The following is a 23,945-nucleotide window of genomic DNA, read 5'->3' as shown; positions in this document are numbered from 1 at the left end:
AAGGCATATGGCGGCTTGAGTAGGCACATCAATGTTCTCCCTATCAAAGCATGGATAGGACGCATTAAGCTCGTTAGAGAGGGATGCTTCGCTGTCGCCTGAGCTGCCCTCTGATTTCGCCTTGTAAGAAGTGATGGCATTCAAGCCCTGCAACAGTTGCCGAGCATCCCATAAATAGGAGTCTAGCTTAGGAGACCTTGTTATCTAGGTGTTCCAGAAATTAATTTAGGGCCAGGCAGATGGTTTCTGCTATGGACACGTTACAATAGTAAGCAAACTACAATGGATCAAGGGTGACTAGATGGCTGGAGTTAATGTGTGCCATCACAAGTCTCTCAAAGTACTTAATGATGTTGTATGTCAGAGCCACAGGACGGTAGTCATTAACGCACTATACCTTATCTTTGTTCGGCACCGAGATGATAGTATTCTTTTGGGGGCAGATGGGGACATCAGAAAGGAGTTGTGAGAGGTTAAGGATGTCTGCAAATATCTCTGCCAGCTGATCCGCACAGGTCCTGGGGATGCAGCCAGGGACTCCATCCAGATCAGTTCTGTGGATTAGGTGTACAGAACCAATCGGGGTACAGAACAGTTTCAAGAGAAGAGCTAATGCACTTTAGAACTATAATTAGAAGAAATTTCAGCAAAGAATGGGTGGTGATTCGTTGTCATTCTTACCTCAAAGGCTGTGTCATGGATTGCACTCGAAATTGATAGATTTCATGATATTAAGGGATTTAATGGATATTGGGAAAGAGCAAGAAAGAGCACATGAGTAAGAAAACAATCAAGATCTCCGATTTCTTGAATTCTTAACTGTCCGAAGATACAAGATACATTTATTTGTCACATGTGCCAGTTGGCACAATGAAATGTAATCATCATACAGCCATACAGTAAAAATAAAGAACACAACATAGAGTTGATAGAATTCAACATAAAACATCCCCACACAACAGAATCAAAGTTTCCCACTGTGAGGGAAGGCACCAAAATCAGTCCTCTTCCTCTAATGTTCCCCAATGTTCACCCGTGGTCGGGGCCTCCCCGAGCCCTCCGCAGTCGCCGCTACGGGCGGCCCGATGTTCAGGCCCGTTCGCCGGGGTGATGCAAGTCCGACGCCGGGGCTGGGGGACCTCCTCAGCGGCCTGGACATCCGAGTCGGCCACCACCTACTGGAGTCCGCGGCTCCCAAAGTCTACTGGGCGGAGATACAACGCTGGCGACCCTCGGCAAAGGGCCCCAGGACTCCACGATGACGGTCAACGACGCCCGCGTTGGAAGCTCTCCCAAACCGCAGCTCCGCGATGTTGGAGCAGCGGCCCAACGCTCCAGAGCTCCAAACGGCGATCCAGGTAGGCATCGCCCGCTCTGCCGTGAATCCAGCGCTGCGCCACCGCTGTTGAAGCTCTGGTCCGGTTCCCGGTCCCCGGCAGGATAGGCCGCTCCGATCCAGGTGGTAGGCCGCGAGGAGGGGGGCGGGGACGCGAATCGGAGAAATAGTCGCGGCTGCGCCAGGAAGCGACTGGGAAACAGTTTCCCCCTTACCCTGCCCCCCCTCCCCTACATATAAAAGTCAAAAGATACACGTCGGAGCAGAAAGTTATAGTATCGCAGTGATCAAAGGAGGGAAAGAAAACATAAAATGCATATCGTTAACATGATAGTGAATGATATAGTGTTGTTAGCAGTTGAATTCTGGCGTCAATTATTCTGTTATTTGATTAATGTAGCCAGTAAAATGCTTAGCTTTAAAACTATTTACAGTTTGTGACTGATATATCCAATTTTTTTCCTCTATATTTATAGATGGATAAGCGTAAATTTTCTGCTGGTGTAATCAATACTGAGGTGACATATTTGTAGCTGGAGTTATAAGCCTTGACAATTTTTCCATCCTTTTACTTTTCCTAATACCTAATTACATTTTCACAGAGCATTAAATCCTGTGCATAATTTTGAAGTTTCAGCTTAACCATCAGCTAAATGTTTTCATTTACAATAACTGCAAGACAAATGCAATAGTGTACTCTAGTCATGTAATTGTTGCTGCATGCTTCAATTAAAATTTTTGGACAATTGCATATGTTCCGGAATAACATAATTAATTTTAAACCTTTGTTTTAAAAATTCTAAATTTCTCAATAAATAGCTTTATATAAAACTGATTTGCAAAATCAAATTAATTACTTTCATAGCCTCCACAATCTTCTCTCTCCATCTAATACTCTTGTACTAGGGTGGAAAGCTGGTAGTTATTTTGCATCCCTTCACAGCAGCACAGTTAAAGCATGATCTTCATTAGTCTGAGAAATAAAACCAGTACCCCCCCCCCCCCCCCCCCTGCTCCATTTCCTTAAGATATGTAGGTTGATCGCTGCTCTTCAAGAACAGTCACCAATATTGATTTAACTGTTGAGTCAATAGCATAGAGAATAAGGTAGTACATAGACAGTGCAAGCACAGAACAGGCTAATATCCATACCAAAAACGAAGCCAGGTTAAACGCATATCCTCTGACTGCATTTGATATGAATATGATCCATATCCCTCCATTCCTTGCATATCCGTGTGCCTGTCTAAAAGCCTCTTAAATGCCACTATCGTATCCGTCTCCAACACCACTCCCAGCAGCACGTTCCACTCTTGTGTAAAATATGTTTTTTAATTTTTGCCACGCACTTTAAAACTATGCCCTCTAGTCTTTAGGGGGGGAGAAGGAGGAGGATCTGACTGTCTACCCTATCTATCCCTCTCTGATTTTATATACTTTTATCAGGTCTCCCCACAGCCTCTGATGCTCCAGAGAAAACAATCCAAGTTTGTCCAACATCTCCTTATAGCTAATACCCTCTAATCCAGGCAGCATTCTGATAAACCCCTCACACCCTCTCCTTTTTATAATGAGGCGACCAGAACTGCACACAATACTCCAAATGCAACCTAACCAAAGTCGAATAAAGCTGCAACATGATGTCCTGCCACACTATCTACTTAGATTGCTACTTTGAGAGAGCTATAAACTTGGACCCCAAGATCTCTCTGTACATCAATGCTATTAAGGGTCTTGCCATTAACCGTGCACTTATTAAACTATAAACAATAAACAAAGTAATGTTTTGTATTTTAATCATTTATTTTGTTAATATTGTCTCAATGGTCATGTGTTATTATTTGAAACAATATTGTGGGTCAACTTCAATCCAAAAATAGAGCATATAATCAATCTAGACTAACACGCAGTGCAAGATTGAATGGGATGCTGTTTTTCAAGTTCAATATTAACCTGTTTCAGTATGTTTAATTCAGTGTATCAATTGAAGAATATATCCTGGCCAACAGTTACCTTCGAAACATAACATTAACATTTTATCTGATCACATCTCATTACACTTTATTGAAACCTCCTTTGGAGAAATTGGCTACCTTATCACTGTATTGGTAACTTAAGCAGGCTTCATTAGTTGTAGATCTTTTGAATCATGCTGAAGATTTTTAAAAGAAGGTGCTATATGAAATAAAGGTTTTTCATTTAGTGTTTTTGTTAAGAACCTAAATAAATTCTGCCATGAAAACTCTCTTTCAGAACTTGATTCATTTTTGGGGAGGAAAAAACCCATCTATAAATTGAAAGAAATGCAATAAATGTTGGAAATACCCAGCAGTTCAAATATACTAGATTGACCTTTCCGATCTAAACTACCTAAAAGTAAAATTGATATGAATTCATATCACACTTTTTTATAACACACTTTTACAACATTGCATGATCTGAAGGGTTCACATCCGATGGAATGACAGATCATCAATGTACAAGATTAACCCTTTTCCCCTTTCCATTGAAATGTGAATTTTTTGCAGCATATTCTGTTTTTATTTGAGGTTTTCAGGACCAATAGCATTTTGCTTCTGGAAAACTGCTGGAAATGTGAATCAAAATGGAAAGTAGGAAATATGCAGAAATTAATGTTCAATATTTAAGAGTAAAATAGGTTAATATTATAGTTAATAGGTTAATTTTATACGTTAGTATGTGGAATTTTACCTCAAATTCATTTTCAAATTTTTAAGATTTCTGTTGAGTAACAATTTTTAACCATGGATATTAATACTGCTTCCTGCATGATGTTTAAAAATTAATGATAACTTTTATCATGTGTTCATTTTCAACATTTAGATCACTAACTTCCAACTTGTTTGACATCTAAAAATCTACAGAATCAAATTGCTTACGGTATGCATTTTCATCTAACTGATGTTATTTCTTACCCTTATAGACGGGAACTTTCAAGTTGAGCGATTCTGATGGACTACATGAGGTATTGATTTCTGTTACCAAAGTTGCATATTAATATACGTTGGTATTTTATTATCAGAATTGCATCATCCTGATTTATGTCAAAAATAATTGCACATTAACTGCATTGTGCCTTGTCCTGAGTCTGATTTGCGATGGTCTCAAGAAAAAGAGAGGCCTAGTGGAAGAGTAGCATTGGGTGAAAATTCACTCAAATAAGGAAACAAACATCAGTCTGTTTGTGTGAGAGTTCCTGGACAAAATTAGTTCAGAGAATCTCAATTCCGGTGATCTTATTTCAATGTGACCAACTTAATTTAATAATTTAATGGCTGTTATTCCAAGTTCAGATAAAATTGTTGCAACTTAGACTTTGTCTTTATTCAGTCAAGTTTGTTTGCCCTAAACACAAATATCTCTGTGACCCTTTGGAGAACCAGGTAATGTCTTCGATTTGAACCTTTGAAGATTTAAATCTTGATCATTTATGTTAATCTATTTTAATTGTTCTAGATTGTCATAATGACCCCATTCCTCAGTAGTAGCCCTAAGAATCTGGATGTTAGCTATTCTCTTCAATCTCGTGTTTCACAAGCGTAATTGTTCCGAAATGTGAAGCAGAACGATAGTTGATACTTTTTTACTGGGACTTTTCTGGGGCTGAGGCTTTATTAGGCGCAGGTGAGGACAGATTTGGAATATTGTGTGCAGTTTGTAAATGACCCAGTCATTCTCACAACATGGTACAACATAGTTTTATTAAAGATCACTTACAGTACACTTCAGCATGTTGTTATAGCTGTGTAGCGACGATTAGACCAGCAGCACAAGCTGGGTTAAGTTAATATAAACTGTGTAGTGGGCAGAGCTTCTAATAATAAAGCACTTCAATTGGTTAGTGTGGAGTAACCAATCTACATCTTTCCTTGTAGAAATAAAATGAAACACCTGAATGCGGGTGGCCTATAAGCATAAACACACTAATACCTGATGGCTAAGTAATACAGTACCCGAAACGCTATTAACGCCGACAGGGACGTATAGATGGTTTACACAAAATCCCCATACCTAAGGTATAGATCCGCATCTCCTCCCTTCACCGGGGAAGTAACCAGGGACCCATGCAGGGACGGCGCCGGAGACCCGTGGGGTAGAGACGGCGAAGCCGGTGAGCAGGTCGCCAAATGCTGTTGTGAGGCCTCAGGGGGCACAGTCAGTGGCTGCTCTGCAGCAGCAGAGTGCGAGGGAGGAGACAGTCCGACAGAACGGACTCGTTCTGCTAGTCCTTTGGACTGTGGAAATCAGATGCGTGGCTGTAGGAAGTGGTTCCTTCACAGGAAAGAGATGTTGACGGTTGCGTCTGTAAAGCCCTCTGTCGGCACTCACCAGGTGGGAGCGTGGCTCTTTGGCAGGGCTGTGAACGTGACCCACATGGCCATAGCCCTTGTCGGTCTGAAGGTGAACAACTTGCCCACTAGAGAGAGATTTAAGTGGTTTGCTGGACTTGTCGAAAGGTTGTGTCTGTGCATTGCATTTCAGCTGGAGTTGTTTCTGAACAACAGGAGGTGAATGGACCTGTGGCTGCAGCAACTGCTGGGGCATGGGCAGGGCAGCAAGGGTCTGACGAGACATCAGGCGTTGGGCTGGAGACCCAAGTATTGGGTCACGGACGATGTTCCTTAAGTTGAGCAGGTCCAAGAATACATCAGATTTAGCAAGGTGTGAGCGCTCCATTAATTGTTTGGCACTACGGACCACTCGTTCTGTGAGTCCATTGGACTGTGAAAATTCTGGACTGCTGGTGACATGGCGAAAATCCCATAGTTGAGCAAGGTTTTTGAAACACTGACTGGTGAACTGACTACCATTATCAGATGTGCAGGGGCGCCATGCACGGAGAAGTAGCGTGACAGCTTTTGGATGACTGCGTCGGATGTGATGGTTTGGAGTAGGTCAATTTCGAACCAGCCCAAATACGAGTCAACGAGAACAAGATAGTGTTTTCCACGCCACTCGAATATGTCGGTAGCGACCGTGGACTATGGCAGAGGAGGAACAGGGTGTGAGAGCAGGGGTTGTATCTGCTAGTGTGGCGTCAGGCTGTTACAGACAGCGCAGGCCTCGACTTTCTCACGTATATATTTGTCATACCGGGCCAGTAAAACATGATCTGTGTTCGTCGTAGGGTTGCTTCCACATTGGGGTGGCCCCTGTGGACGGCATCAAAGTACTTGTCCTAATGAACAGCTGGGATGACTGCTTTGTGACCCTTGATTATGACCCCGTCCTGTAGCACCAGTTCGTCACAAACCAGGTAGTATGGGCGGATCGCAAGTGGGGTACTGTTGTTTTTTCGGCCAGCCACGCCAGATGACTGAAGACAATAATTGTGGAGTTTGATCTGCAGCCATGTGCTCTGCCAGGCTGCTTAGGCATTCGGTAGGTACATACGACACCTTCATTACCGTGAACTGGTCCTGTTCAGAGGGCTGTTGTTCGCAGGTTTTGTGTGGAGCTCTGGATAGCGTGTCAGCTATGTGCATGTCCTTGCCCTTTTTGTAGACTATGGTGAAATCGAAACACTATAGCTGCATCATCATCCGTTGCAGGCGAGCCGGAGCGGCGTGAATGGTGACCAGCGGCTGGTGATCTGTTTCCACAATCACAGACTTGCCAAAAATAAAGTCTTTGAATTTCGTGCAGGCAAGCACCACAGCAAGCAATTCCTTTTCGATCTGGGCATAACGTTGTTCAGTTTCAGATAGGTTGCGGGAGGCGTAAGCAACAGGTCTGCAGTCGCCTTTAGTTGGAAGTCTGAAGGCAAGCAGCGGCAAGTCCATATTGCCATCAAATATGAGTATCACTGGCAACTTCAAAGCAAAGTAGGTGAGGGTTGGAGCACTGGCCAGTTGCAATTTGAGGATCTCAAAAGCTCTCTGGTGCTGTGGGTACCAGGACCAGGCAGTGCCCTTGTGAGTCAGTTCCCGCAGCGGGGCAGAGTTATCGCTGAGGTTGTGAATGAATTTTCCCAGGTAGTTGACCATTTCCAGGAATCGCTGTAAACTCGTAACGTAAGTGGGTGCTGGCATCTCATTGATGGCAGTGTTCTTGGAGGGGTCGGGTCTGAGGCCATCACTGGTGAAAACATGACCGACATAGTTGACTTCTGTGACACAAAATCTGCATTTTAGAGGGTTGAGCTTGAGATAATTGTTCCATTGTGCATTGGAAAACTTTGCTAGCAGAGTTGATGCCAAAGGGCATCCGCGGGAATTTATAGCGGCCAAAGGGAGTGCCAAACGCGGTGAGATTGGACGAGTCGGGGTCCAGCAGAATCTGCCAAAATAAACTTTTGGCATCCAGAACAGAGAACACGGATGCATTGCCTATCTGAGCAGCAACTTCCTCTACTGTGTGCATCGGGTAGTGTGGTCGTTTGATCGCTGTGTTTAGGTTTCTGGGATTGATGCAGTTTTGGCTCCTCTTGGTATTTGTACTACCATGATGCCAAGTATCTTAACTCTAAAATGTTTGGTGGTCCTAATCTGGCCCATTCAGATCTTGTCTGTTTTGTATGAATGGCTGTTTATAGCCATTTAATATATTTCACAACTATTTACAGCCCACTCATTTATTATTTCTTTTATTTCACATTGGTGTGTAATGCTATGGAATTCCATTGGTTGTCTCAAGAGGAAGCCATTTTTGTTGGGGATGGTTTGAAGGATGGTTCTGACGTATCAAATAGTTAATATAGGAACCAATAGCATCTGACCATGACTTTGTACTTTCTAACACAAGCAAATGGAGCACGTTGTTGTTCGAAAAGGGAAGAGCTATCATCAATGACAAATAACAAAGCAGGGCTCTCGCATTACTTTTTTCCTCTGTTGTCAGCCGGGCAACCTTGGCAGCTTTTTAGGGTGCCAAATGACAGTTTAGGTGGTCATTTAAGATGGCTTGCATGACGCGTGTGATAATGTGCTCGGACGAAGTGCATAGTTACCAGTCGGAATTATGCTCAATGAAGCGTTCACATATTATTTCTGCTTCAAATAAAGTCACAAACTAAACATATTCACCAATCAAGACATGATATATACCACAATGACATGCAACAAAAGTACAATACTGTATCTCAGCTCTTTTTACACGTTGCAATGAATGCAATTTCTATTATTTCTTTCCACTTCCAAACAAAAATGTGGTTGGATTATTCAGCGTATGATCATCCTCGGTGAGACCAAGCGCAGGCTTGGCGATCGCTTTGCACAACACCTCCACTCAGTTCGCAATAACCAACCTGATCTCCCGGTGGCTCAGCACTTCAACTCCCCCTCCCATTCCGAATCCAACCTTTCTGTCCTGGGCCTCCTCCATGGCCAGAGTGAGGCTCACCGCAAATTGGATGAACAGCGTCTCATATTTCGCTTGGGTAGTTTACACCCCAGCGTATGTACATTGTCTTCTCTAATTTCAGGTAGTCCTTGCTTTCTCCCTCCTTCCCCTCCCATTCCCAGCTCTCCCACAGCCTACTGTCTCCTCCTCTTCCTTTCTTCCCCCCCCCCCCCGACATCAGTCTGAAGAAGGGTCTCGACCCGAAACGTCGCCTATTCCTTCGCTCCATAGATGCTGCCTCACCCGTTGATTTTCTCCAGCTTTTTTGTCTACCACCCATTCACAGAAGTTCTGTTATCCCACTTTCCTCACCCACTCCCTACGCATTAGGGGGGGCAATTTTACAGAGACAAGTTAACCTACAAAGCCAATGCGTCTTTGGGTTGTGGGAGGAAACCCACATGCTTGCAGGGAGAATGTGCAAATTCAACACAGACAGTGCCCGAGGACAGGATCGAACACAGATCTCTGGCGTGTGAGGCAACGTCTACCAGCTGTGCCACAATATTTTGTTTTCCAACACACAAAAAATTATACATTGATAACTTTGCTTACTAAAAAAAATAAACTATCCATTTTCAGTCTTAAATCTCTTAAGTCACGCTATGTCCCCCTTTACAGCTACCATATGTGTTAATTCAGTTCAAGACTATGGGGCAGTATATTGGCCATAAAATTGCCAGAGACCCAGAATTGATCCTGAATATGGGTGCCGCCTGTATGGAGTTTGCTCCTTTTCCCTTTGATCGTATGGGTTTTCACTGGGTGCTCTTGTTTCCTTTCACATTCCAAAGGTGTGTAGGAATCTTTTTCAGACCCAATCAAAACGTAATATTTTCCTTTTGTCCAAGATACTGTCTGTCCTGTTGAGTTACTCCAGCTTTTTGTGTACATGAGAGAATAAAACTCTTGACTCTTGACTTACGTTGCTAATGTGTGGGATAGAACTAGTGTACGGGTGATTGGTGGTCGGCGTGGACTCGGTGGGCCGAAGGGCCTGTTTCCGCACTGTATCTTTAAATTAAACTAAAAACACTAAAACTAGAGGGAGTCTAAAGAAGGGTCTCTACTCGAAATGTCACCCAATTTCTTCTATCCAGAGATGCTGGCTGCTCCATGGAGTTCCCCCGCACAATTAAAGCATGGAATAGTTTTCACCCTACCATAGTTACTCAACCAGACGCAACTAAATTTAAGGTCGACAAAAATGCTGGAGAAACTCAGCGGGTGAGGCAGCATCTATGGAGCGAAGGAAATAGGCGACGGGAGATCAGGTTGGTTATTGCGAACTGAGCGGAGGTGTTGGGCGAAGCGATCGCCAAGCCTACGCTTGGTCTCACCGATGTAGAGCAGCTGACACCTAGAGCAGCTGATGCAACAGATGAGGTTGGAGGAAGTGCAGGTGCACCTCTGACGCACCTGTAAAGACTGCTTGAGTCCTTAGATGGAGTCAAGAGGGGAGGTAAAGCGACAAGTGTTGCATTTCCTGCGGTTGCAAGAGAAAGTGCCAGGAGAGGGGGTGGTTTGGGTGGGAATGGACAAATTGACCAGGGAGTTACGGAGGGAGTGGTCTCTGCGGAAAGCCGAAAGGGGAGGAAATGGGAAGATGTGGCCAGTGATGGGATCCCATTGGAGGTGGCAAAAATGTCAGAGGATTATCTGTTGTGGTAGACAAAAATGCTGGAGAAACTCAGCGGGTGAGGCAACATCTATGGAGCAAAGGAATAGGTGACGTTTCGGGTCGAGACCTGTAGACAAGGATAAAAGTCAGGGATTGGATAAGTAAATAACCTCTACTGAGAAAAGTGAAAGAAGTCGTTTTCTGTGGTAATTAAAATCCTCTGTTGCCATGCACTAAATCCTTTTTCTTCCATTTGGTTTAAATATTTAATTTTTAAATTCCACAACAGCTGATACTGGACTACAGTGTCCAATTGTGGTTACACCCATCAATTAAAATCTACCCTGATTCAAGAACGGTAGAGAGCTGGGCTCCAAGCTAATGATTTATTCCCATCACAGAATGGTAGGATAATACCAGAATAACAGGTTAATATCAAGAAGCTAGACACAAAAAACTAGAGTAACTCAGCGGGACAGGCAGCATCTCGGGAGAGAAGCAATGGGTGACTGGTCTAAGGAGCGGTCCTGACCTAAAATGTCACCCATTCCTTCTCTCCAGAGATGCTACCTGTTACTCCAGTTTTGTGTGTCTATCTTCGGTTTAAACCAGCATCTGCAGTTCCTCCCTACAGGTTAATAGCCAGTGTTTTATAAAGTGTTGAATTTAACCAAAGACAAAACTAGTTAATTAAACCCACGACACGACCCCAAATTAAAAAGATCACACTGCAAAAGCCCACCATGGCAGTATTTTCACCACCGATTTTAGTTAAGCAGTTTCATACACTGGTCAATTTGAATAAATGGGCTGCTGCAACAAATTGCTTGAATGTTAGAACCAAGACACTAATGGATAATCTTGAGCATGTGCTCATTTATAAAGTATATAAAGCTGCAGATCATGGATATAAATGAATGTTAAACAGAGTCAGCTCCATCTGAATGCAGGATCCGTATTGCTAATCTCATACAATGAACAATGTAATTGATTCAACATATAAACCTTACAATGCATGATCCAAATGAGTTACATTTGGCAGTCACTGATCATACCGGGCCACCACAAATTTCCCGCACCTTCTTTGATCCAGACAAAATTATGAGAGTGCCCTTAACATCTCACCCAGAAGTCCTCCCAAAAAATGTGGCACCTAGGCCGGGTCTCGACCTCATCGGGATTTCCGCAACCGATTTGGCGGGTGGAATTTGCCCCCCTGCAGCTGGGGCTCTGGATGATGTGCCGGCCGTGGTTGTGCGCATGTGCAAGGCGGCCGGCCGTGCCGGCGGATGAGGAGCGGCCGGAGATCGGAAACTTGGCGGTCCGGACACGGGTGGCGGGCGGAGATGGAGAGTTTCAGAGACAGAGAGATAGAGAGGGGGGCCAAGCCGGGCAGAATGACATAGGGGGAAGGGGGCACTGCACTGGCAGCAGCCTGTCGGCAGCGTGTTTTTTTAGTATGTTTAAAAGTCTGTTTTTAATGTTTCTTTGTGTGTTATGTGTGGGGGGTGGTGTGGGGGGGTAAGGGGGAAACCCTTTCAGCCGTGATGAATGCTGTGGTGGATGTTTGTGTAAATTTTTTATTGTGGTTGTGTTCTTTATTATTGTACCGCTGCTGGCAACCCAAATACCACCGACCTTGGTTGTGTGGCAATTAAATTATATCTATCTATCTATCTATAGCTTTTAGGTTGCCCGGCGGGACTTTTGGTGGATATTGGCACCCGGGCAACCGTTAATTTTGAGCCCTGCAAAGACTGGTGGCTAAGTCCATTTTACCTTTTTTTCTATGTGTAGGAATGATCTGCAGATGCTGGTTTATACTGACGATAAACACAAAGTGTTGGAGTAACTCAGAGGGTCAGGCAGCATCTCTGGAGAAAAAAGATGGGTGACATTTCAGGTCAAAACCATTCCTCAGACTCAAGGAATGGGTTCCGACCTAAAACGCCATCCATCTTTTTTCGCCAGAGATGCTGCCTGAACCGCTGAGTTATTCCAACACTTTGTGTCTAACATTTTTTCTACCAGTCACCGAGTTTTAACAGTTTCAGTTTTAGCTTATTGTCACGTGTACTCACGTACACTGAAAAGTTTTTGTTGCGTGCTAACCAGTCAGTGGAAAGAAAATACATGATTACAATCTAGCCATTCATAGTGCACAGATACATAAGGGAATAACAGGTGGCAAATCTAAGGGGCCTAGCAGTACAAATGTATTGCTTGTCCATCCTATCATCATGGTGTTGGATGGGTGCATTTTATCAACTTTGTATTTAAAATACATTAAATACTTAGGCGACATAAATATTTAGGTGATATTACAAGATTAAATGAACAATTATGCCGGGACTTACAGTGTTTGATTAAAAACCTGCCATTGTCACAAATTATCAAGATTAGCAGGTATCACAATTTAGTTGGAAGGACACAAAATGCTGGAGTGACTCAGTAGGTCAGGCAGCTTCACTGGATAATTATAGAGAATAATTTCTATAATTTAGTTGGATTTGTTCGCTAATAGTTAGCCTGATCAATCCATTATATGCATGATTTGAACATGGGTAACTTGAGCAGAATTAAGTTGCTTTTCCTTGTCTTAAAATACATTAGAAGGTACAGTGAGTTAATTAATTTGCTTGTACCTTATTCAGGCACTTAGGCAGTCCCTAATATCATCGGAACTTATTTCTTCTGAGGAATTGGATGTTGGTGATTTTGTTGATGTACGCCATGGACAGTGGTTGCGGCGAAGGCGCATTGATGGTGCACTCAACAGAGTCCCCATTGGTTTTTATCAACGAGTTTGGAAAATTTTACAAAAGGTCAGTGTGATCTGTGTGCGTGTAATTTTTATGTTTGTGTAGTAAAAATGTGTCCTCTGTGAAGCTAAAGTCCGATTTTATCTGTACTTGCAGTGTAAAGGACTGTCGATTGAAAATTATGTTCTCCATTCATCTACGACAGAAGAGGTAAACCACTATGTTGTCTGTAATTTAGCTGACCCCACAGTAAAAACTGTTTTGTTGGTGAACTGCAATTGTAATATCACATCAACCACCAATGACTGACTAAATGCAAGAATATAAAATGAAAGCAAAAAATCGTTAAATATTCTGCTGGTCAAGAAGTATTCTTTGAGAGAAAAAAAAACTTTTTGGGTTAATGATCTATCAGAACTGGAAAAAATCTGGATATTAAAGAATTTCAGCAAGATACATGGGATTCATGGTGGCATGGTAGTTTAAAATGTGATTATTCAGCACTGAGATGAGGATGGCCGCCTGCAATTGTCACTATGTTACAAAAATGTCACTACCTTTGTCAACTGTGACTTTTGCAACACCCTTGTTAGTGAATTAGATGCAATCTACTTACTCCTCAGCCATAAGATGATTTTAATTCCTATTTGACCAATCTTCAATTGACCATCCATTTCGTATCCAAAGGTCATTTTATGTTTCCTATGAATCACTCTTGTACAGTCTCTGCTTTGTTTTTCAGTTCTTAGAACTTAAAGCATTTGCCAGGGTTCTCTGCTATATTGTGAATGTGACATTAATATAGATGGTAGGTGCACATTTTCATTTACTTGATGTTTTTTTATTTCTGAATAGATGACTCCGGGTGAAATTAAGTTTGCTGTTCAAGTGGAGACTTTCCTAAATTGTGTGCCACAGCCAGAATATCGGCAACTTCTTGTGGAGACAATCCTGGTCCTGACTATGCTGGTGGACGTAGATTTACAGTACATTAGTAGAACAATTCACATTGAACGCATTGCACAAATGGCAAATAGCTTATTTATGGCAGAACAGGTAAAACAGATTTCTTCATACATATCAGTGATTTTTTTTTGCCTGCGTCCAATCCTGTTACCAGGGTTTTGGAGAGAGAGGGATAGGGTAATCTACAAAATACTCTTTGTATCCAGTTATTGTCACTTTAGGGCACAAACTCTATCATGTTTTCTCCATCAATGCTATAACTGCTTTGAAATTTTTGAAATAGTTAAGTATGGTGAATAGGTACAAAAGATCAAATCGGAAACCATAGTGGTTAAGTTACTGGACTTAGACAATTGATAAGGAAAATGTGCATGCCTTGCCATTGAAGCTTACAAAGTATTTAAATTCAAGGAATTTAATAAATCTAGAATTTAATCTATAAATAAATCTTAAATAATAGTAGTCATGAGATTACCGGGTTGTTATAAAACACATATGATTCATGAATGTCTTTCAGGGAAGCAGGGAAGGAAATCAATTGACCTTATAACCATATAACAATTACAGCACGGAAACAGGCCATCTCGGCCCTACAAGTCCGTGCCGAACAACTTTTTTCCCTTAGTCCCACCTGCCTGCACTCATACCATAACCCTCCATTCCCTTCTCATCCATATGCCTATCCAATTTATTTTTAAATGATACCAACGAACCTGCCTCCACCACTTCCACTGGAAGCTCATTCCACACCGCTACCACTCTCTGAGTAAAGAAGTTCCCCCTCATGTTACCCCTAAACTTCTGTCCCTTAATTCTGAAGTCATGTCCTCTTGTTTGAATCTTCCCTATTCTCAAAGGGAAAAGCTTGTCCACATCAACTCTGTCTATTCCTCTCATCATTTTAAAGACCTCTATCAAGTCCCCCCTTAACCTTCTGCACTCCAGAGAATAAAGACCTAACTTATTCAACCTTTCTCTGTAACTTAGTTGTTGAAACCCAGGCAACATTCTAGTAAATCTCCTCTGTACTCTCTCTGTTTTGTTGACATCCTTCCTATAATTGGGCGACCAAAATTGTACACCATACTCCAGATTTGGTCTCACCAATGCCTTGTACAATTTTAACATTACATCCCAGCTTCTATACTCAATGCTCTGATTTATAAAGGCTAGCATACCAAAAGCTTTCTTTACCACCCTATCTATATGAGATTCCACCTTCAAGGAAATATGCACGGTTATTCCAAGATCCCTCTGTTCAACTGTATTCTTCAATTCCCTACCATTTACCATGTACGTCCTATTTTGATTTGTTCTGCCAAGGTGTAGCACCTCACATTTATCAGCATTAAACTCCATCTGCCATCTTTCAGCCCATTCTTCCAAATGGCCTAAATCACTCTGTAGACTTTGGAAATCCTCTTCATTATCCACAACACCCCCTATCTTGGTATCATCTGCATATTTACTAATCCAATTTACCACACCTTCATCCAGATCATTGATGTACATGACAAACAACAAAGGACCCAACACAGATCCCTGAGGCACCCCACTAGTCACCTGCCTCCAACCCGACAAACAGCCATCCACCATTACCCTCTGGCGTCTCCCATTCAGCCACTGTTGAATCCATCTTGCTACTCCTGCATTTATACCCAACAGTTGAACCTTCTTAACCAACCTTCCATGAGGAACCTTGTCAAAGGCCTTACTAAAGTCCATATAGACAACATCCACTGCTTTACCCTCGTCAATTTCCCTAGTAACCTCTTCAAAAAATTCAAGAAGATTAGTCAAACATGACCTTCCAGGCACAAATCCATGTTGACTGTTCCTAATCAGACCCTGTTTATCCAGATGCTTATATATATTATCTCTAAGTATCTTTTCCATTAATTTGCCCACCACTGAAGTCAAACTAACAGGTCTATAATTGCTAGGTTTACTCTTAGAACCCTTTTTAAACAATGGAACAACATGCGCAGTACGCCAATCCTCGGGGACTATTCCCGTTTCTAATGACATTTGAAATATTTCTGTCATAGCCCCGGCTATTTCTACACTAACTTCCCTCAATGTCCCAGGGAATATCCTGTCAGGACCTGGAGACTTATCCACTTTTATATTTTTCAAAAGTGTCAGTACTTCGTTTACTTTGAAACTCATAGTATCCATAGCTACTCTACTAGTTTCCCTTACCTCACATAATTCAATATCCTTCTCCTTGGTGAATACCGAAGAAAAGAAATTGTTCAATATCTCCCCCATCTCTTTTGGCTCTGCAGATAGCTGTCCACTCTGTCTCTCCAATGGACCAATTTTTTCCCTCATTATCCTTTTGCTATTAATATAGCTGTAGAAACCCTTTGGATTTACTTTCACCTTACTTGCCAAAGCAACCTCATATCTTCTTTTAGCTTTTCTAATTTCTTTCTTAAGATTCTTTTTACATTCCTTATACTCCTCAAGCACCTCATTTACTTAATGCTGCCTATAATTATTGTAGATCTCCCTCTTTTTCCGAACAAGATGTCCAATTTCCCTTGAAAACCAGGGCTCTTTCCAATTTTTACTGTTTCCTTTCAACCGAACAGGAACATAAAGATTCTGTACTCTTAAAATTTCCCCTTTAAATGTCCTCCATTTCTCTTCTACATCCTTCCCATAAAACAAACTGTCCCAGTTCACTCCTTTTAAATCAGTTCGCATCTCATCAAAGTTAGCCTTTCTCCAATCCAAAATCTCAACCCTAGGTCCAGTTCTGACCCTCTCCATAATTATATTGAAACTAATGGTATTGTGATCACTGGACCCGAAGTGCTCCCCAACACATACCTCCGCCACCTGTCCCGTCTCATTTCCTAACAGGAGGTCCAGCACTGCCCCTCCTCTAGTAGGTACCTCTATGTATTGCTGCAAAAAACTATCCTGCACACATTTTACAAACTCCAAACCATCCAGCCCATTTACAGAATGTGTTTCCCAGTCTATGTGTGGAAAGTTGAAATCTCCCACAATCACTACCTTGTGCTTACTACTAATATCTGCTATCTCCTTACATATTTGCTCTTCCAATTCTCAATCCCCATTTGGCGGTCTATAATACGCCCCTATAAGTGTTGCTACACCTTTCCCACTTCTCAGTTCCACCCAAATAGCCTCCCTAGATGAGCCCTCCAATCTATCCTGCCAAAACACTGCTGTAATATCTTCCCTGACTAGCAATGCAACACCTCCACCTCTTGCCCCTCCAATTCTATCACACCTGAAGCAACGAAATCCTGGAATATTTAGTTTCCAATCACAGCCCTCCTGCAACCATGTTTCACTGATCGCCACAACATCATACTTCCAGGTGTCTATCCAGACTCTAAGCTCATCCACCTTTCTTACAATGCTCCTAGCATTAAAATATGCACATTTAAGAAACCCCCCGCCTCTTATTCTCTGTTTATTTCCTTGTCTGGTCCATGTGACTCATAGTAGTGCCCTTTGAAGTACCTGATGTATTGGGTGACAGTAAATCAGATAATTAGGGTTGGGTGATAAATCCCGGCACATTCACCTTTGAAAGACATAAAACTTTTGAAACGATCCATATACCTCTGAATTCATTTTAAGTACAAACCATTCATTCTGTTTAACAATCATATGGCATTAACTGTACACTCCCTTTTTAGACGGCTTTGGGAGCAGACGATGAAATGCTGGAGAAGGATCCTGCCACTGGAATTTGCAGTTTGCTGTATGACAGTGCTCCAAGCGGTCGCTTTGGCACCATGACTTATCTTTTGAAGGCCACAGCAATATATATCGAAGATTTCTTACCAGAAGATGGGTGCCAAGTTCAATGAGCTGATCATTAAATTGATTGGCTCAAATTAAATTACAAGACTTGAGTACCAAGAAGTGCAGTAAATTGCATTAAAATTGGATGTTATGGGACACTATTACTCCAGAAACTTTGTCCATGTTGTCACTCAGTTGCAAAGACAAAATGACTTTGAATGAAATACTTAAATGACCTAGTATATTTTTTTTAATCCCTTTTTAGTAGAGATTGCGGATGATCTGGGATTTTATATAAATCTTTTAAGGTGAACGAGTAAATGCAGAAAAGTTGCATCATTAAATAAAGCAAAATTTCATGCATGGCTTTGTTGCAGCCTTTCAGGCGATCTGCTAAGGAATAACTTATCAAGCCCTGTATAAACTCATTGGGACTAAAAGTGTGACACATGACATGAAAACTATATATTTTTGATGTATAATATATTTTAACAGTAAAATTACTTCAGCATCACTTCTCATCATAATGTTTTCTGTGTAGCATGACACTGAATTTGCATTAAGAATACATAGTTTTCATAAGTTGGAGAAAGGTAAACCTCGGGAACAAATAAAGAAATGTAATGTAAAAGTACTATTTCCTTCACTCTGACAAGAACAAGAGATTTTGGTCCTGTAGTTTATGTTTCTTTATTATTTATCATTTTTAAAAGACATTTACACTGACAATAATGATCATTGTAACGCAACTGCTTTGACTTAATATATAAGAAACTTTATTTTAGTACATTTTAAAAATCATTAAGAAGCGAATCCTTTGTCTAGTTTGGCAATATACTTGCTTATATTTGCCACTTGCTTATTAATAAGTTGTGTGTGACTGAGCTGTTAAACATATAAATTTGTCTTTATCATTTGCACACAGGATGCTCAAGCGTGTTGAATTATTTACAATTCCATTCATGAGGTGGCTCAATTACTTGGAATGTCAGATATATACTCAACAAATGTAGAAATTTGCGCTTTAGTAACGTAGTGAAGGGGTTGAAAGCTGGGAAGCTCATAGAATAGGGCATATGTTTTAGATAATGCTTATGAAGATGTCATATTCAAAAGGACTACATGGCCTTGAAATTGGCACCACATTCTACTAAGATATCAATTATACTTCTCTTGATTCAGCTCACTTCTATGGTTTAACTATCCTAAAAAAATCTAGACAAATTACTAAAATATTTTATTAAAACAGCAAATTCACTTTGAAGATGTTTATATTTTTTTTTTGTGCCAATAGTTTTAACTGATTCTATTTTGCTTAAACAACCATTTGCACATATGAAATAGATTTCTGTTGCTGGCTTTTATTTGTGGCCACCCAAATCCATGCCATCTTGCATGATTGAAACTCTCTCATCTGTTTTCTGCACTGGCACAGCACTGAAAGGTCACTAAATTCACACTTGTTAATGTGAAGCACAATCCTTTTTTTTGACCTAGTTGTAGCCCATGACATGATTAATCAATACATCCTCCTCCTCCACCCCTTTCCTGTTTTTCAGTAGTGTGAGCCAGTGATGTGCGGTGAGGTCAATGGCTGGGGAGGCACTGGCTAGTATCAGTGGCCCGGCCCTCCCTGTATCGATCACCGCGTCTCCCCGGGGAGAGAGAGGGGTGGAGCTGGGGCTGTGTGCGTGAAGCACGGCGACTGGAGGGGCGGGAGCGTTGCCCCGCAGGGCTGGCCTTAGGAGGTGCGGGGCCCAATTGGGAACAATTTTGGTTAGCCCCAGGTTTCCAGCCAAGGTCTGTAGAATCATAGAAATACAAATAAAGTCTATTATATACTTTATATCTCTATGGTAGAATGGAAAGTAATCAAAATGTGCGCTTAAAAAGTGCCTGCGAGTTAATGGACCACAGATCTAAGCTACATTTTAATATAAAATTGCATACATGTAAGCCTACAAGGAGCAAACAAAATGTGCAGATCACCTCTGAAAAGTACAGAGTTACTTGTTTTAGTGACTGAAATGAAAAAAAAGTAATATAGTTAACAAGATCCTGGCAAACCAATAACTATTGGCGAAAAACCAGTCCAGGCATTACATTTTGGGCTTCAGCCCCATCCTATCCTTTGGGCTTCTACCCCATCCTAACTTAGTTGTGTGTGTATGTTAGTTGTCTGTGTGTGATGTGTGTGTGTTAGTTATCTGTGCATGATGTGTGTGTGTTGTCTGTGCGTTATGTGTGTGTGTGTGGGAGAGAAGGAGAGAAGAGTGAGGGAAGTAGAGAAGGGAGGGAGGGAGGGAAGGAGAGAAGGGAAAAGAGAGAGGAAGGAAAGAAAGAAGGGAGGGAGGGAGGGAGGGAAGGGAAAAGAGAGGGAGGGAAGGGAAAAGAGAGGGAGGGAAGGAGAGATGGGCGGGAGGGAAGAAGGGGAGGGAGGGAAGAAGGGAAGAGGAGAAGGGAGGAGAGGGCCGGCGGCAGTAGCGGATGCCGGGGTCCGGGCGAATGCGTGTGAGCTGAGGCCGAGGTTTGTAAACGTTGCTCCAAACTCCGGCCCGGCCCTCCCTGTATTGTTCACCGCGTGTCCCCGGTTGATGGAAATGTGGAGAGAGGGATTAGTCTAAATGGGTGCTTGAAGGCTGAACATGAACATGAAACTTTGGTGATCACAATAAAAACTCATTTCTTTTGAATCACCACCAATGTACTTTCACCAACAGCCAGATTATTAATAAAACCCTGAATAGCGGAAGAACTGATCTGTGGGGGACATCACTGTTGTTGAGACCACAGACTGATCAATAGTCTTTAGGCACATTATTTTGGTGCAAGATTAGAGTCAATTCCTAAACAAGTGTACATGGGTGGCTGGGAAGCATATTATAGTATAACCATATAACAATTACAGCACGGAAACAGGCCATCTCGGCCCTACAAGTCCGTGCCGAACAACTTTTTTCCCTTAGTCCCACCTGCCTGCACTCATACCATAACCCTCCATTCCCTTCTCATCCATATGCCTGTCCAATTTATTTTTAAATGATACCAACGAACCTGCCTCCACCACTTCCACTGTAAGCTCATTCCACACCGCTACCACTCTCTTTGAGTAAAGAGGTTCCCCCTCGTGTTACCCCTAAACTTCTGTCCCTTAATTCTGAAGTCATGTCCTCTTGTTTGAATCTTCCCTATTCTCAAAGGGAAAAGCTGATCCACATCAACTCTGTCTATCCCTCTCATCATTTTAAAGACCTCTATCAAGTCCCCCCTTAACCTTCTGCGCTCCAGAGAATAAAGACCTAACTTATTCAACCTTTCTCTGTAACTTAGTTGTTGCAACCCAGGCAACATTCCAGTAAATCTCCTCTGTACTGTCTCTATTTTGTTGACATCCTTCCTATAATTGGGCGACCAAAATTGTACACCATACTCCAGATTTGGTCTCACCAATGCCTTGTACAATTTTAACATTACATCCCAGCTTCTATACTCAATGCTCTGATTTATAAAGGCTAGCAAACCAAAAGCTTTCTTTACCACCCTATCTATATGAGATTCCACCTTCAAGGAACTATGCACGGTTATTCCCAGATCCCTCTGTTCAACTGTATTCTTCAATTCCCTACCATTTACCATGTGCGTCCTATTTTGATTTGTCCTGCCAAGGTGTAGCACCTCACATTTATCAGCATTAAACTCCATCTGCCATCTTTCAGCCCATTCTTCCAAATGGCCTAAATCACTCTGTAGACTTTGGAAATCCTCTTCATTATCCACAACACCCCCTATCTTGGTATCATCTGCATATTTACTAATCCAATTTACCACACCTTCATCCAGATCATTGATGTACATGACAAACAACAAAAGACCCAACACTAATCCCTGAGGCACCCCACTAGTCACCTGCCTCCAACCCGACAAACAACCATCCACCATTACCCTCTGGCTTCTCCCATTCAGCCACTGTTGAATCCATCTTGCTACTCCTGCATTTATACCCAACAGTTGAACCTTCTTAACCAACCTTCCATGAGGAACCTTGTCAAAGGCCTTACTAAAGTCCATATAGACAACATCCACTGCTTTACCCTTGTCAATTTCCCTAGTAACCTCTTCAAAAAATTCAAGAAGATTAGTCAAACATGACCTTCCAGGCACAAATCCATGCTGACTGTTCCTAATCAGACCCTGTTTATCCAGATGCTTATATATATTATCTCTAAGTATCTTTTCCATTAATTTGCCCACCACTGAAGTCAAACTAACAGGCCTATAATTGCTAGGTTTACTCTTAGAACCCTTTTTTAAACAATGGAACAACATGCGCAGTACGCCAATCCCCGGGGACTATTCCCGTTTCTAATGACATTTGAAATATTTCTGTCATAGCCCCGGCTATTTCTACACTAACTTCCCTCAATGTCCTAGGGAATATCCTGTCAGGACCTGGAGACTTATCCACTTTTATATTTTTCAAAAGTGTCAGTACTTCTTTTACTTTGAAACTCATAGTATCCATAGCTACTCTACTAGTTTCCCTTACCTCACATAATTCAATATCCTTCTCCTTGGTGAATCCCGAAGAAAATAAATTGTTCAATATCTCCCCCATCTCTTTTGGCTCATATTGTACACTTGCTTCCATAGGTCGAAACATTTTGTGTAAGAGTCATGTTGCAGCAGCCTTATAGGACTATGATTAAGCTGAATTTGAGTATTATGTGCATTTCTGGTCACCTCACCCCATTACAGGAAGGATGCAGAGCCTTCGGATAAGGTGCAGAGGAGGTGTATCACAATGATCTTGAATTAGGAGGTATTTGCTTGGTTGGACAGACTTGGATTGTTTACTCTGGAACGCCAGACATTGATAGAAGCCTTGATAGAAGTATATAAAATTATGAGGCATAGATACGGTAGACACTGAGAAACTTTTTTTCCAGTATAGAAAATCAAATACTAGAGGGCATAGTTTTAAGGTGAGGGGGCAAAGTTTAAAGGAGATTTGCAGGGCAATTATGTGGTGAATGCCTAGAACATGCTACTGGTGTGGTGGCAGCAGAAACTAGTGTGCAATTTAAGAGGCTTTGGGATAGGCACATAAATATGGAGGGATATGGATGGATAGCTGATAACAGTTGCTCCTGGCATCATGTTTGACACATAAATTGTGGACCAAAGGGCCTGTTCTTGTGTTTTATATCCCATCCAAAATTCCTCATGATGACTCAAACATTCCTGCCCAGAAACCAGATCGCACAGTCATGTCTTTTCCAGCAAGATGAAATTGAAAATCCACGTAACCTGAAGTAAATCATGCGACCATTTGTGGTTGAAATCTCACCATTCATGAAACTTAACTGAGCGCATCCTGTCGTGAGTCGCCCTTGTGATTTCTTCATTAAGAAACATTAATAATAATAATACATTTTATTTATGGGCGCCTTTCAAGAGTCTCAAGGACATTGTAAGGAAGCCTCGATCACTCTGCCTGGGGCACCTGACATTGGGCACCTGAATGAAACTTAACTGAGCGCATCCTGTCGTGAGTCGTCCTTGTGATTTCTTCATTAAGAAACATTAATAATAATAATAAATTTTATTTATGGGCGCCTTTCAAGAGTCTCAAGGACATTGTAAGGAAGCCTCGATCACTCTGCCTGGGGGAAGATGGTGAGATCACATAGAGTGGCGGAAATTTTGTAGAATGATGTGTTGGATGTGAAGGCTGGTGGGGTGAAAGGTAAGGACCTGGGGAAACTTTATCATTGTTCTTGCTGGGTGGATGTGGAGCAAGAGCAGAACTATGGGTCATGGAGGAGACGCAGGTGAGGGATCCATCACTTTTTCGCAACGTGAAATTTTGATTAAAGGCATCCTAAGAAGCTTGATTGTTCACCATATCTTGAGATTCTTGAAACTTTGAACAGACAATAAGATTGGAAGTCATGGATATGAAAGCGAGGGAGAACAATTAGCCGATCTGGAGTCGAACATTAGGTATTCAATTGAGGTTTCAACATGCATTTAGATGTCTTGTCCTGACGTATGACCCACTCTTGTGGAGGCAGCGGAACGATCCTTTGGCCGGGGTAGACAGTCG

General features: G+C 42.0%; 1 protein-coding gene across 5 annotated transcripts in view; it reads left to right on the top strand.

Annotated features, from left to right (window-relative positions):
- phka1 (phosphorylase kinase regulatory subunit alpha 1) overlaps positions 1 to 18,764 on the top strand; it is a 121,118-nt gene extending 102,354 nt beyond the window's left edge. For 3 of the 5 annotated variants that reach the window (XM_033030432.1, XM_033030430.1, XM_033030428.1), the window contains 6 exons: positions 1,813 to 1,854; positions 4,281 to 4,322; positions 12,974 to 13,144; positions 13,238 to 13,291; positions 13,937 to 14,137; positions 17,731 to 18,764. In XM_033030432.1, the coding sequence (XP_032886323.1) occupies positions 1,813 to 1,854; positions 4,281 to 4,322; positions 12,974 to 13,144; positions 13,238 to 13,291; positions 13,937 to 14,137; positions 17,731 to 17,904 (684 nt within the window). In that variant the 3' untranslated portion in view covers positions 17,905 to 18,764. The remainder of the gene's footprint in view (positions 1 to 1,812; positions 1,855 to 4,280; positions 4,323 to 12,973; positions 13,145 to 13,237; positions 13,292 to 13,936; positions 14,138 to 17,730) is intronic. The other 2 variants (XM_033030431.1, XM_033030429.1) reach the window with 2 other exon arrangements.
- The last annotated feature ends 5,181 nt before the right edge of the window (positions 18,765 to 23,945 follow it).

This window comes from Amblyraja radiata, chromosome 12, assembly GCF_010909765.2.
Source record: "Amblyraja radiata isolate CabotCenter1 chromosome 12, sAmbRad1.1.pri, whole genome shotgun sequence".
Classification (NCBI taxonomy): domain Eukaryota; kingdom Metazoa; phylum Chordata; class Chondrichthyes; order Rajiformes; family Rajidae; genus Amblyraja; species Amblyraja radiata.
Note: the sequence above shows the minus strand (reverse complement) of the source record. Positions and strands in the feature narration are given on the sequence as shown.